Here is a 12,934-nt window from a genome sequence, read left to right on the forward strand (position 1 = left end):
CATTAAGACGTTGTCAGTTGCCAGAGGAGGCCACGCTCAATGTGTTTAGACACCAGTGAGACTGCAGGTATCCCAGAGCCCTGCTCTTCTCCAGCTGGAGGGCAAAAGTGTACGCCTGTGTGCTGGTGTTGTGTGTTTGTGTGTGTGTCTTAGAGTCGGCATGTGTTTGTGTATTTATGTGTGATTGTGTGCATGGGTTTAATAAACTCACAGGTCCGTGGAGCACCATCTGCCTGCATAGTGTTTGATCAAGCAGGAGCTGGTTTTGAGGGACACCCCCGTCACCTATGATGTGTGACAAACTATTGATAGAAACACCTGTTTATTGTCTTGCTCTTTCCACAATCTCCCCTGGAGCAGCTGCTTCAGTGGATTGCATTTATGACAGTAGCCACTAGCCTGGTAATTTCCACTGGATATAAAATCACTTGTAAATAAAACCAGGCAGTCAAAAGAATTTAAATACTGCTGTTTTTTATTATAGGTGATTTGACATTTGAGTTTTATGTATTGATGCATCTAACTTGCTGAATTCTGTGTAAACAAAATAAGAAGCTCACCTTTTAAATTCAAAATTCTACTCTAGATCATACTGCTTTTAGAATCACAGATTAGGGTGGTACACACAGGATTTTGGCCATAAACACATCGTGTCGACCCTGACCTCTATATGTCATTGGAGGAAGGAGGATTTCACTGTATAACATCTAGTTGATGTGATCATTAAAGTGAGCCATAAGGTGTCTGGCCATCGACCATTTGATCTCCCTTTTCCTGTCTGAGATGAAATTGATTAAAGCAACATCTATGACGAGAACAAGCAAAACACTCACACACACACACATAATGACAACTGGCATTATTACTTAGTTTGACACTGAGCAAAGCTGAGGATTTGTGTACAGCATGAGATGATAGTGGGTCATCAGTGTTTGTCAGTAAACAGTTTTATCAATAATAATCAGGTTGACTATCCATGAGTATAAAAACCCAAGGAGTGTTAATACTCTCATCATCGCCATATGAATGAAAGCATAAAAAATACAACTTGAAATCAAATTAATTATTGTTTTATTGCTTAAATCCTCTTTTCTTGCTTAAATGCAGCCATGTAATGTCAGAATGACATGAGTCTGAAGTGACTCTTTCACTAGCTTATAACCACTTTCATCTGTTGTAACAACACCATAAACCTGCCTCAGACAGTGCAGCCACCATACGTTTGCCTATAAATGCCCTCTTATAGGAACTTTAGTTAGTGTGGTAAACCAAAGCCTAATGAAAAGTCCCCTGTATTTATATAAAATAGTATTCTCTTTATGGTTGCAAAAAACAAAAGTGAAATGTAAATGCAAAAGGAAATGTAAAAGAAGTGAATTCATGTAATGTTTAGGTGATTTGTATTTTATATTATTATTATTATTATTTAAAATGTAAATAGCAGAATGTGTGTGTGTGTGTGTGTGTGTGTGTGTGAGTGAGATCAGAGGGTATACAGTACATGCTCTCAGAGGTGAATCTACAATACTCCAGAAGCATTTTCAGTGAGACAGATGGATGAAGTTCATTAAGCATGTGACAGTTAACACCCCCAGTAGGGAGAAAACACTGCAGCAGATAAATAAATGTTGGATTTACCAGCCCCTACCTCCTGTTATTTATACACCGAAATCAACACTTCTATTAGGCATGAGTTATGGCAACTAATGATTATTGCTGCTGCGATCATTAGGAATGCCATCCTCTTTCTGAATATATAAGCTATATTTTTCGAGCTGCTATATAGATTATGAATAGCCCAGTAAATGGATTACATATCTAATTTGAAGGTTTGCACTGCAGCTTTGGGAAAGCTACATTATAATCAAGGATGGATCCTTGTGTAGGAATGTAGAATCATTACACTTAATTATATTTTACGCATGAAGTAACATGGGTTCAGCTGGGTTACATTAATTCTCAACTCATTCTTCTATCTCCAAAACTTGACAGACTCCCACAAATTAAAATAACTACAAATATTTGTCAACACAATAAAGGCAACATCCATGAATGACTGCTGTGACTTTACAGAATATGTCAAAGAAAAATATTTGCATTTTCAGGCAAGATTTAGAAGCCTCTTCTTAAAGTACATGGAATTCAAAATGTGGATTTTTGATCTTTCCCTACAGATGTGGCAAGAGTTTTGTTTACTACTTTAAACACTGAAATATGAGTGTGAGGGCATATATAGTATTTACAGTGTTTGATTCAGCCTTATGTAGCAAATTTTTTGGTATTTTCAAACCTCTAGTGGGCCATTATAAGGCCCTTCAAGCTTTGTTAAAGGCTCTTACAGTAATGTAAAACATGGCAATAAGTGTTAGCGTTTCCTCTGAGTGGATTAATTTAATCACCCAGCTAATCATTCATCTAATAATGATTTTCCATGATTAGCTTTTCAAATAGATTCTCGAATATTCACAGACTTTGCTAATTACTGCGAATATTTCCCTGCAACTCTTTGACTTTTTTATGTGAGCCCTCCCTGATGCAGAATCTACCATGACCTTCTTGTTGTCTTTAATTCTGTTAAAAGTGATTTTACTTGCACTGGATGCGTACTTACTTATTTGATAGTGTTTTTCCTAAAGTGTTAATTTCACCATTATTCTGCTGCTTCCTTTCTTCATGAACGTTTTCACCTTTTATGTTTTTTTCTGTTCCAAGTATGTTTCTGTTTTGTTTTCACCTCCTCATTTCGCTTTTTTAACTTTACATCACTTTGTTTATTTTCCAGACGCTGCCAACCACAACATATGAGTTAGAGATTGTGGCCAAGGACATGGCGGGAAGTGAGGTGGGCCTAACAGGAACAGCCACGGCTACCATCACCATCACAGACAAGAATGACCATGCCCCTGAGTTCACGCATCCGCTGGTGAGGAACATCCCTTTCTCCTTTTCACTACTTCTTTTGGATGGTGTATTTTCTTTTTAATTCATTTATTAATTACATGTAGCTTCTACAATCATTAAGTGAAAAAAAATCGTTTGTTTATGCCTCCAGGGTGGTCAGAGGTTGGCGTCATTTAGAGATAGACTAGGTGTATGTCAAGGACTCAAGACACATTATCAGGGCAGACACTGCCCAATAGCATCCATAAACCAAGGTCTTGTGTTTAAGGAAAATATCTCATATTAATTAAAGGAATTACTGAGGCATGTGTTGAACCTTGTAAATCTTTGTCTGTCAAGCTGCCAGTTAGTTCCACTTTAATTGACTTGGTAAAGCATGTGATATTAAAATGAAATTTTTTACTGTTCTGTTTACCAGCAGTTTTTTGGGGTTTTTTTGTCACATTGTTGAGAGTTTCTGGTCTCTGGCAGCACAGCTACATGAATTTGGATTGAAGACAGGATGTCAAGTGTTTATCATATAACAATAATTATAATCAGTTCTTAAGTAACAGGCAGTGGAGGGATTAGGCCCTTTAAATGACCACAAGGCAGTGAGAGAAGTGTTAGTGTTTATTTGACAGCAGCTTAACACTTGTCACTATGTATATTTATATTGTACTATTGTACTGTTTATTTGATCAATATTTAGTTGCAGATGTTTTCTTTCTGCAGATGTTTCATATTCAAGTCTTCCAGGGAAACAAAGGATATTTCCTTTTGAGGCACCAGAAAGACTTTAAGGTTCAATGTATAATATTTAGAGCCATCTTTTAGCAGAAATGCAATTTAGTATTCATAAATAGGTTCTCATTAGTATGTAACAATCATTTTCCTAATCTTAAAATGAGCCTTTTAAATAAGGAGCGGGTCTCCTTTCATGGAGCCAGCCATGTAGTGCTGCCATGTTTCTACAGTAGCCCAGAATGGACAAAACAAACAATGGCTTCAGACAGGGAATCTTGTTTTTTTTTTAAGGTTCTGCCATCGTAGCTTCCGTTGCACCAGCAAATCGTTGGGTGGGGTGTCTGGGACGCTAATTCTGCAATCTCACCACTAGATGCTGATAAGTCATTCACATCTTACACATTGCACCTTTAATGTAAAATACCTTTGCAGAAAATATTAGATTTTAGTTACTGCAGCTTAACACTGATCAAAAGACGAGAAAACATAACATAATTATTATGAATTAGTGAGTGAAGGCAGTGTTTCTGTTAATGAGAGAAATTAAAATTAACAGACTGGTGAGCATGACAAGATTTTGTTCTTTTACTGATGAAATTATAGCTGTGGAAAGCCACTTTATTTGGATAAAGCATTTGCATTAACAGAAAACAATAATGAGAGCTAATTAAAACAGGAGCAGATTAAAAAACTGGAGGAGGGATTTTTAAAATATGGTAAAATATACTAATAAAAACAGAGATAATTAGAAATAAAGACCAGTCTCTTTTATGAACCTATTTTAAATAATGGCCTTGTTCTTTGGCAGTTGTTACTGTAAGATCAGAACTCACCTTTCCATTACTAACCAAGCATGAACTTTATTAATGTGATTATCAGACTTAAATCTATATTCTACACCAATTACTTATATAGAGTAAAACTTTTTCCTCTTTGGGTTTCTCACACAGCTCACCTTTAAAAGGATGTCATCTGCACCACCTCCAGTTGCCCCCACCCAAGCTTTTTATGTACATGTATGTTTTCACCCACTCAAGGACTTATTCGACTCAGTGTGACCTTTATCTTTCTCATATGAAAATATTTCTGTTATTGTCTGCTATAAATATCACAGGGTGTACATATTATGTGCAAAAACCATATATGACATGTAATAACAGCAGTAATACTGGGTGATATGGGTGCAGAGGCGAGATAAGGAAACCTGTGAGCAGGAGTGGGAGTAGACATGTTGTGGTTCAGTGATGGTTTGTTTAGTCAGCAAGGCCTTAAGGCTTCAGTGTAAAGCTAACAGGATAAACTGGGCCCTGCCAGTTATGCTATAAAACTAAATGTATGCATAGGAAGAACAGAAAATAGCACACAGTAAATTGCACCTTTTGCCTATTTGTGCCACCTCATTATGAATTTGTCAAAAGCTACTACCATGGCCATTTTCCTTTGTTCTTTATTCGTTCTTACCTCTGGAGGTGAGAAAATAGAAAAAAAAGAATGAGGTCCTGCAAAAACGGCCTTGCCTACACCGTAAGGTGCATTTGTAACATTGAGGTGTGTGGTTCTTAATGGAAACGCCTGTAGCTGTTGTCAGGTTTTGAGACACATCACGCTCTGCTCCAACCAAACCTCGCCTACAGCCCTCCCGTGATGCATTGGGGTGTCAGGGGAGCTTGTAAGGAGCGCAGCTCAGATGTGAAATGTTACAGCTCAAAGGGCTCGGAAGGGCTGTGCAGAGTGCACCATGTCCATGTCCCAGTTAATGTTCTCATTTCTCACTGGGAAGAGATCCGTTTAACGGTGTGGAGAAATTGAGCTTTTAAAAAACAAGTGTTTGAAGGTGCTAAGCTCCATGTATAAATCCTCCACCCTCCACTCTCCCTGACCGCTTCGAACCTGCCCATGAATCATCTACAACCCTTAGATGGCCGCCATGATAGTGTGAGTATCTTTGCTTGTGTGTGTTGTGTGTTGGCGGTGGCTCTCACGATATAAATTATTAAACTAAATATTAATTTTTTTATGGAACTTCCCAAGATCCCTTCCTTCAGACAAACCTTTTTCTGAAGACACCACGTATTGCAGACCAGATGCAAGTTTTAAAACATCACAGGGAAGGATATAATGGAGAAAGAGTCCAACATAGAAAGTTACAGGGCATGTGAACAAAAGAAAAAAGCAAGTAAATGAATGTTCAGGGGATTTTACTTTGCTATTATTCATTCATGGATTTTGTAAGTTTGCATTTCGCTTGAATGCAGCAAACATAATCCTCACATGCCTCTGTTTTTCCTCAGGCTTACCTACCACAGTGATATGCATAGAGACAGGTACTCATAGCTTATGAAGTCTTTTCATCGGATCACCAGTAGACCTCTCCATAGATCCTCAGATCAGTCTGCTTTTCTTCTGTAATTTATCTTTATGCACTGAAGTTGTTGAAATTATATTTTAAAAAATTACAAAACAAGTATATATCAGCTTTATGCGTTGAAAAGGATTAATGTTCTGCTCCTGTATATGATGTAGGCCTATAAGTAGATATTCTGTTGTTTTTACTAACAAGAATGGGATAAATCAAGCTTGAAGCCAATTCTTGCTCACTGCTTTCCTTGTTTTCTTGTGTTGTCTTTAAATAATTATTATGAAAGATTTGTAGTTTTTTATACTGTTAACAGTTAGTTGATATCCACACAGGCAAAAGTTCTGAAGGTATAAAGTAGGAGGTAAAAGTGTTTTTTTACAAGTAGGTGGAAACAGCATCTGATCTTCAGGCCACTTGCAGGAGTTGCCAGACATTTAATAGCCAGTGTTAGTGGAAGATACACTGTTAACTTTCATGCTGAACCAGGGCCTTACAAGTGTTCATACATGATGTGACTCTCCTCTTATATGCAAGGGTACTTAGGACTTGTCATGTACTGCACTTCAAGCATGGTGGTAGCTAGAAGGCTAGGCTAACTAGTATTCACATTCAGCTCTATGATGATGGAGGCTGCTATTGAAATTATACATGTTTCTATTACTTGGTTAATCCTATTTATATCAATGACGCTATATCATAAGCTATATCAGGGTAGGACTGTTGTATTATTATTAGCCTCCATTAGCTTTAGGTAGCTGTATATAATAATCAACCAACTGTATGTATAAGCATAATTTTGAAGAAAAAAAGATTTTAGAGTTTTAAAGCAGCATTTCCAAAGTGAGAAGCTGCTTTATGTGGAAAGTTAGATAATGGCAGCCTACACTGATAATCACTGAAGAAATAGTGAAATATGAACAGAAAATCTATCAAAGCTTTCATAACAGATGTCAGAGTTGGCAGAACGGCATGTCAAAAAGCTGTCATGTCTTTTCTCCTTAGTAAGTCCTTTTTCAGGATGGATGATTCGGTGTAATTTATCTTCAATTTTTAAAATCATAAGCTAAGGTATCCTTTCTTACTTGGAAATTTATTACATTTTGCTTCCAAAGCTCCTTCGGTATGGGGATTGGGCTTTGACCTGATTAATTTTCATACCGAGGGTTTAATCCTGCTTTTATGAGGAGGGGAAACAAGAAAAAAGAACTGGTATGGAATCCATTGGTAGTTCTGTCATCTGAAAAGCTCCTGTAACAAAAATGTATATTTCTCCTGATGAATTCCTTAAGCCAATTGCACCTGGGGTTATATGATCTCTCTGTGTTTACTCTAAGTCTTAGGGCTGCACTGTATCGGGGATTTGTGTTTTGTGTTGAATTTGATATTACACTGTCTTGCACCAAAAAACTTTGGTGGATATTGTTAAACTTTTGCACCAGATGTTGGTGGTATCAGCGCAGACAGTGACATGCCCTTGTCTTCTCTCACACCAAGCACCTTTTGCCCTTCACGTCTCTTACCTTCTCTCTGTATTTCATTCTTACACATCCATGAATATCCCAATCTCCGTCTTTGTTCACTTCTGCGCTTGCTCTCCTCTCCTCATCTCCTCCCTGGCCCTGCTAATTCCACACCATGTCTGACTGTGCCTATTTCCCCTGCTCCTCATAACAAGACCATGATGGACCTTATCAGTCCTGTCACTCAAACACCCCGACAGCCAGTCTGTATTTTTTTTTTCTTTTTGCTCACTCAATTTTGCACTCTTTCTCTGTGCCTGTCTTTTCCATCTGCTTTCCCTTTCCCTCGCTTTTCTTCCCTCTCCTCTCTCCTCTATGATGACCGGGAGAATATGCTCGCCCACAATCCATCTGTCCCTCTGATAAAGACATTCACGGTGATGGGTGTAGCACCAGGCATGGGGCAGCGGGGCCCTGTCAGTGCTGGTCTGTCTTGGGGGGATGGCTAACGGGTGTCACGGATTAGTTCGGGCCTTGCATGATTGCTTCACTACCTCTGAGATACATGCTGTGCTTACCCTGGCTGATATGGTGGCGTAGCTGGCCAGAAATCTATGTCAAAAAGAAGTAGGGATGGGAAAGGATTTGTGCACTGTGTGTCAGGAGCACGTAAAGATTGTGCTTGTTTTTGTGTGTGTGCATCTTTGGTTGTGTTATTTGACACACACAGACACAAATGCACAAATAAGTTAGACTAAGATGTAGTGAGATATGTTGGTGTGTCCTTGAGACTTTTGCAATTTTAGGTTTAGCTGTTCATCTGCCTTTTCAGTTTCCTCTGGATAAAGATTGAAATTCCACTTCAATCAATCATGTCTGCACGCATCTCCAGATCCTCTCAGTTATTTCATCATCAAAAAATGTATTAAGTGTGCACATACAGAATGAAGTCTTTTTTTTTTTTTTACCTCATGCATGTAAGCGTGCAGCATAAAACAAGACACCCATGAAGGTTATTACCAGGTATATTCCTGATGTTCACCACTGCCAAGGTATTTGTGATACCTTGCTGTGCTGGTTAAGCTCCCCTCTAGCAGGAGGGAAAGAGCAGCACCATAAATCATGAACATCACACACGTCTGCCCCGTGGTCATCAGTATAGAAGGCAGTGGCAGGACCCTCTGGGAAAGAAATGTGAACATTCAGAATGACAAAGGGAAAAAGATTGGACAAACAAGTAAAGCCAGACATGGGACAAAATGTTTATCGCCACAGTTACAGGTGGGACAATAAATAGGACATATCATGTTGTTGCTTGTGCAAAAAAGAAAAATTAAAGAAATGTTCAGCAGACTTTTGCCATAAAAAGCTCCTTTGGACAGGATTCTCAAGGATTCTCTTTTCTTCCAATCCACCTCTGAGAGATATGTGATATACAATTTGTCAGATACACATACTGTACATCAACTCTGTATTGTGCTGGAAAGTTTAAAGTAGTCAAAATAAAATAGTGCAAGTGAATATCCTTGAAACTTATATATTGTGTTTACAGTTGATCGTTACATATTTCTACCTATGTGATGAATAGCTGTGAGATCAAGGACAGTCTCCAAACAGCCGTTCATGTGGCAGTAGAGGGTGGTATTGACAAGAACAGCAGAAACTCTTACTTTTGCAGCACCATAGCAAGAATTACCGCAGGTGTTAGAGTGTTGTGGAAAGTTCCAAAACTCCTAGGGGAGGAAATCTCCAGTTTAACCATAGAGGGATTGACTAAAGACAGCTAACACTGAAACACTTGAATGACAGTACTTTTGAAAGCATGGGGTTATTCAATTGAATTAATTTCAATTTATTTGTATAGCGCCAAATACATGAGGTGAATGGATAGAGGAGAGAGAAAAGAACAACAATAATGAACAAATAAACACTGTGCAGGTTGGTGGGGCCAGTAACTGCATATCAGCAATATACAGCTCCAGGACCAGGGACACCTGCAAAAAGAGAGAGAGAGAGAGCACGGACTACAGGAGAGAGAAGACACAAAGTTAGTGACCTTTAATAATGGCATATACATGAGAGGACAGGAGAGGAGAGGAGAGGAGAGGAGAGGAGAGGAGAGGAGAGGAGAGGAGAGGAGAGGAGAGGAGAGGAGAGGAGAGGAGAGGAGAGGAGAGTCCTCAGGCTGTGAATACACAGAGCACCTGTACTGCTTGAAGATTTTTTTTTCCTTTCTTTGAAACTAGCTACAATGGCAAATATGAGGGCTGTCATGTTTTGCAAAGGTAGAAAAGCTGCTTTCCTGAATGTCAGATTCATCAAAAATCTATCTTTGGAAACAGCATGAACAGAAGCAGTTCAAATTTAATAAAGACACAGGTAAGCTCATTAACTCTACAGGCATACATACTATATGCAGGATTAAATCTAGAAGAAGGGTAAAAAGTGAGGGGGGGGGGGCAAAGATAAGTTACAAATCTCTATAGGAATCTCTGTAGGAAGATGAGTGATCATGTGCAGCTGATTTCATTTAAGTTTCATGCTGGTGCAATGGAAATACTGTCTTTTTACAGTTTTTTGGTCTATCTACACCTCGTTCTACCGAGAGTTAAGCTGCTTTTGATAGAAGATAAAGGAAACACAAGTGGCTGCTTGAAATGTACATGATCCCTGTTTAACTCAGGGGGATTTCTTTCTAAATTTTTACTTTTTTTCCCTCCGTGATGTCTACTCTAGTATTTTTATTATGGCATGTGGAAAACAAAATTGATGCAGCGCTCAATCATGCAGAGTTTTAGGACTTTTAAACATTTTATGAGATGAGATTCAAGTTGTAACGTAAATTTTAGATTTCTGTAAACAGAAAACCTTTTCCACATAGTGTGATGTTATTTATTCACTTAGACTAAACAATTTACAATCTGCTTTCTAAGAACCATTTTATGTGCATAGTGGAAATTCTGAGATGGACCAAGAGACAGTCAGAAAAAATGAGAAACCTAGAAAGAGATAGTGAGAGTAAGTAACACGCCCAAAAAGACAAACTTCAAATGCCTCAGTTGCAGTGCCTCCCTGCTGTGATGTGGCAGTGGAGCAAATGCTACTCAGAGGCAAAATAGTCTTGTCTCGGTAGTTTTAATGTGATGGTCGCTGCTATGTGTGTTCCCTGTCAGAGAAAATCTCTGGGGCAGCAGGGACGTGTCACAAAGTACTTTCCATTAGGACAAATGAACAGCTGCTCAACTGTCTATCTGATTGCCTGTCAGCGCAGCCCCAGTCGCCATCTATATTCATAAGTCATTCTGACAGACTTCCAGAAAAAAATAAGATGATCTCCATTTGTCTCTGTTTGAATGTGTTTATGGCACTGTTTACACTGTGTAAGAATAGCTTGTGCATATGTGTGTTTACTGACTGTAAGTGCATGCATGTGTTTATTTCTGTAAATCCGTGAGAAGGAGATTGATATATTTGATAGCTTATAGCAGCAGGTATCACAGTCAAAACAACCACATTTTATTTACCTTGCTAATTTTTGTCTCTGACTCGCTGACTCTTTTTCCTTTCCTTTTATAGGTCTCTAAATTAAAGCCTGTGTAAAAAATAGGAGGCAATTTCCATAGTAGTGTTAATGAGCCAGAGCGCATTTAGTGTTACTCGGTAAAGCTGATAGATGTGTATACTCTTCCAAAGCTTCACATCTCTTTCTCGGCTTCTCTTGCACTTCCATCTGTTGTAGAAGAGGTAAACTGTATGTTGTTGTCAGTGTGAAGATGAAGGTTTTGAGGACCTGTGTTTGTACAAATCAAGCAGCTGTTTTGCTTCATCTTACAGATGTTTACTACTTTAGATTCTGTATTATAATAGGAGAATAGATTTGGAGAGAAGACCAGTTTTAGGCTGAACATTGAAACAAAGCATCCATTCAACATTTCAAAGAGCAAGCGAGTGAGTGGGTGACCACTTTTCTACTTGAGACATGTCAGACATGGAAGACTTACAATCAATTAGTTGTTTTCTGGGGTAGTACTTTTTTTCTTATTGGACTTATAAATAGTGGTGACACCAATACTGTGTAAGGCAAAAATACTAACAACTTTGTTTAATTTAGTATAAAAACATTCAATCTGACTAGGTGATGGTTCTAGATGAAATGTTAAAGAATTATCAAAGTTCAGTGGCTCATGAAATGGACATGAATGTGTCTTCAAATTTTATGGCAGTCTGTTCCAAAGGTGAAAGATGAAACAAGACGTTACTCTTATGGTGGTTCTAGTGGAAATCTCCAGGTTTCTCATTGAAATACATAGTCTGGGAAACATGAACTTTTTATCACAAGAGCCATTACGCAAGCGATGTGGAGACATTTGATTAAAAAATATTGACCTCATAGTGACGCTACAGGAAAGACAGGGTATCACAAAAATGGTCTTTCACAGTCTTGGTCACATAAATGTCTGTCCCATATTTCATGATAATCCCTCTTATATTTATATCTGAACTAAAGTGGAAGACCAACCGACTGTCAGACTAACACTGGCATTTCTAGACCCATGCTACTAACATGGCTAAAATGTATTGCCATTTGCAAAATGCCATTTAGCATTTTGTAAATGTTAAACCTACACCCACTGGGTTTCATTAGCTACCAGGTGGAATCCCTCCTCACTCCACTCTGCACCCTATAGTGTCCTGACCTGTGCAATGATGCTAACTTCATGCAATAGGATTTTATAATGATTACTATAAATTACTTAGACAATATGAAGTAGTTCATATGGCTGTATTATTTTATTCTAATGTACTACTCTAAGTATTATGACTGGTTCAATAATCACAGCTGAATTTCTTAGTATAGTACAATAAATATTTACCCCATTATAAACCTGTAAACTGCTCTTGAGGCAAGCTTCTGTTTTGGGGTTTGTTTCTCATTTAAAGCCGTGAAAACCTGCTGCCCTCATTAGGATCTGTTCACACAGAGAGTTATTTATTTCAAATGAGAGGTTTCTGGGCACAGGCAGGAAATTGCAAATTTACTGTAGGTGAGTGCTTACCAGGTCAGTTGTACACTTACTTATGTTTTACGATAATGACTGACTGTCACCCATTAATCTTTAGGCTGCATGTCATTACACTGAAGGTTTATGGGACAGGTTATTAAAACAAAATTCAGGCATGAATAGGGAACACATAGCCAGTACCAGACTGATTTTTACTTCTTGGAATTTCAAATGTCTGCAGTAAAGTAGTCTTTGATTTTATCCATCTAAGCATTTAACTCTCTGTTCTGAGTACTAAATATGTTTATGTGCAGTTATGTAGATCCTAATGTACATGCATAAATGTGTGTCTTGTTGTATGTTCAGTGTTTAGGCTTTTTCTGTAGTGTGTGTGCCTTTTCTGGGACCCTTGGCCATTGGTCATTTTTTTCTGAAAGTGGTGTGTGCAAGAACCACTACTGTAGTTGGCTCTCTGTCTGGGGCTC

At 38.3% G+C, this 12,934-nt stretch overlaps 1 protein-coding gene across 2 annotated transcripts in view; it reads left to right on the forward strand.

Annotated features, from left to right (window-relative positions):
• cdh13 (cadherin 13, H-cadherin (heart)) overlaps positions 1 to 12,934 on the forward strand; it is a 365,066-nt gene that overhangs the window by 225,908 nt on the left and 126,224 nt on the right. For both annotated transcript variants that reach the window (XM_026310825.1, XM_026310826.1), the window contains exon 9: positions 2,783 to 2,923. In XM_026310825.1, coding sequence (XP_026166610.1) covers positions 2,783 to 2,923 — 141 coding nt within the window. The remainder of the gene's footprint in view (positions 1 to 2,782; positions 2,924 to 12,934) is intronic.

The sequence above is a fragment of the Mastacembelus armatus genome, chromosome 6, assembly GCF_900324485.2.
Source record: "Mastacembelus armatus chromosome 6, fMasArm1.2, whole genome shotgun sequence".
Classification (NCBI taxonomy): domain Eukaryota; kingdom Metazoa; phylum Chordata; class Actinopteri; order Synbranchiformes; family Mastacembelidae; genus Mastacembelus; species Mastacembelus armatus.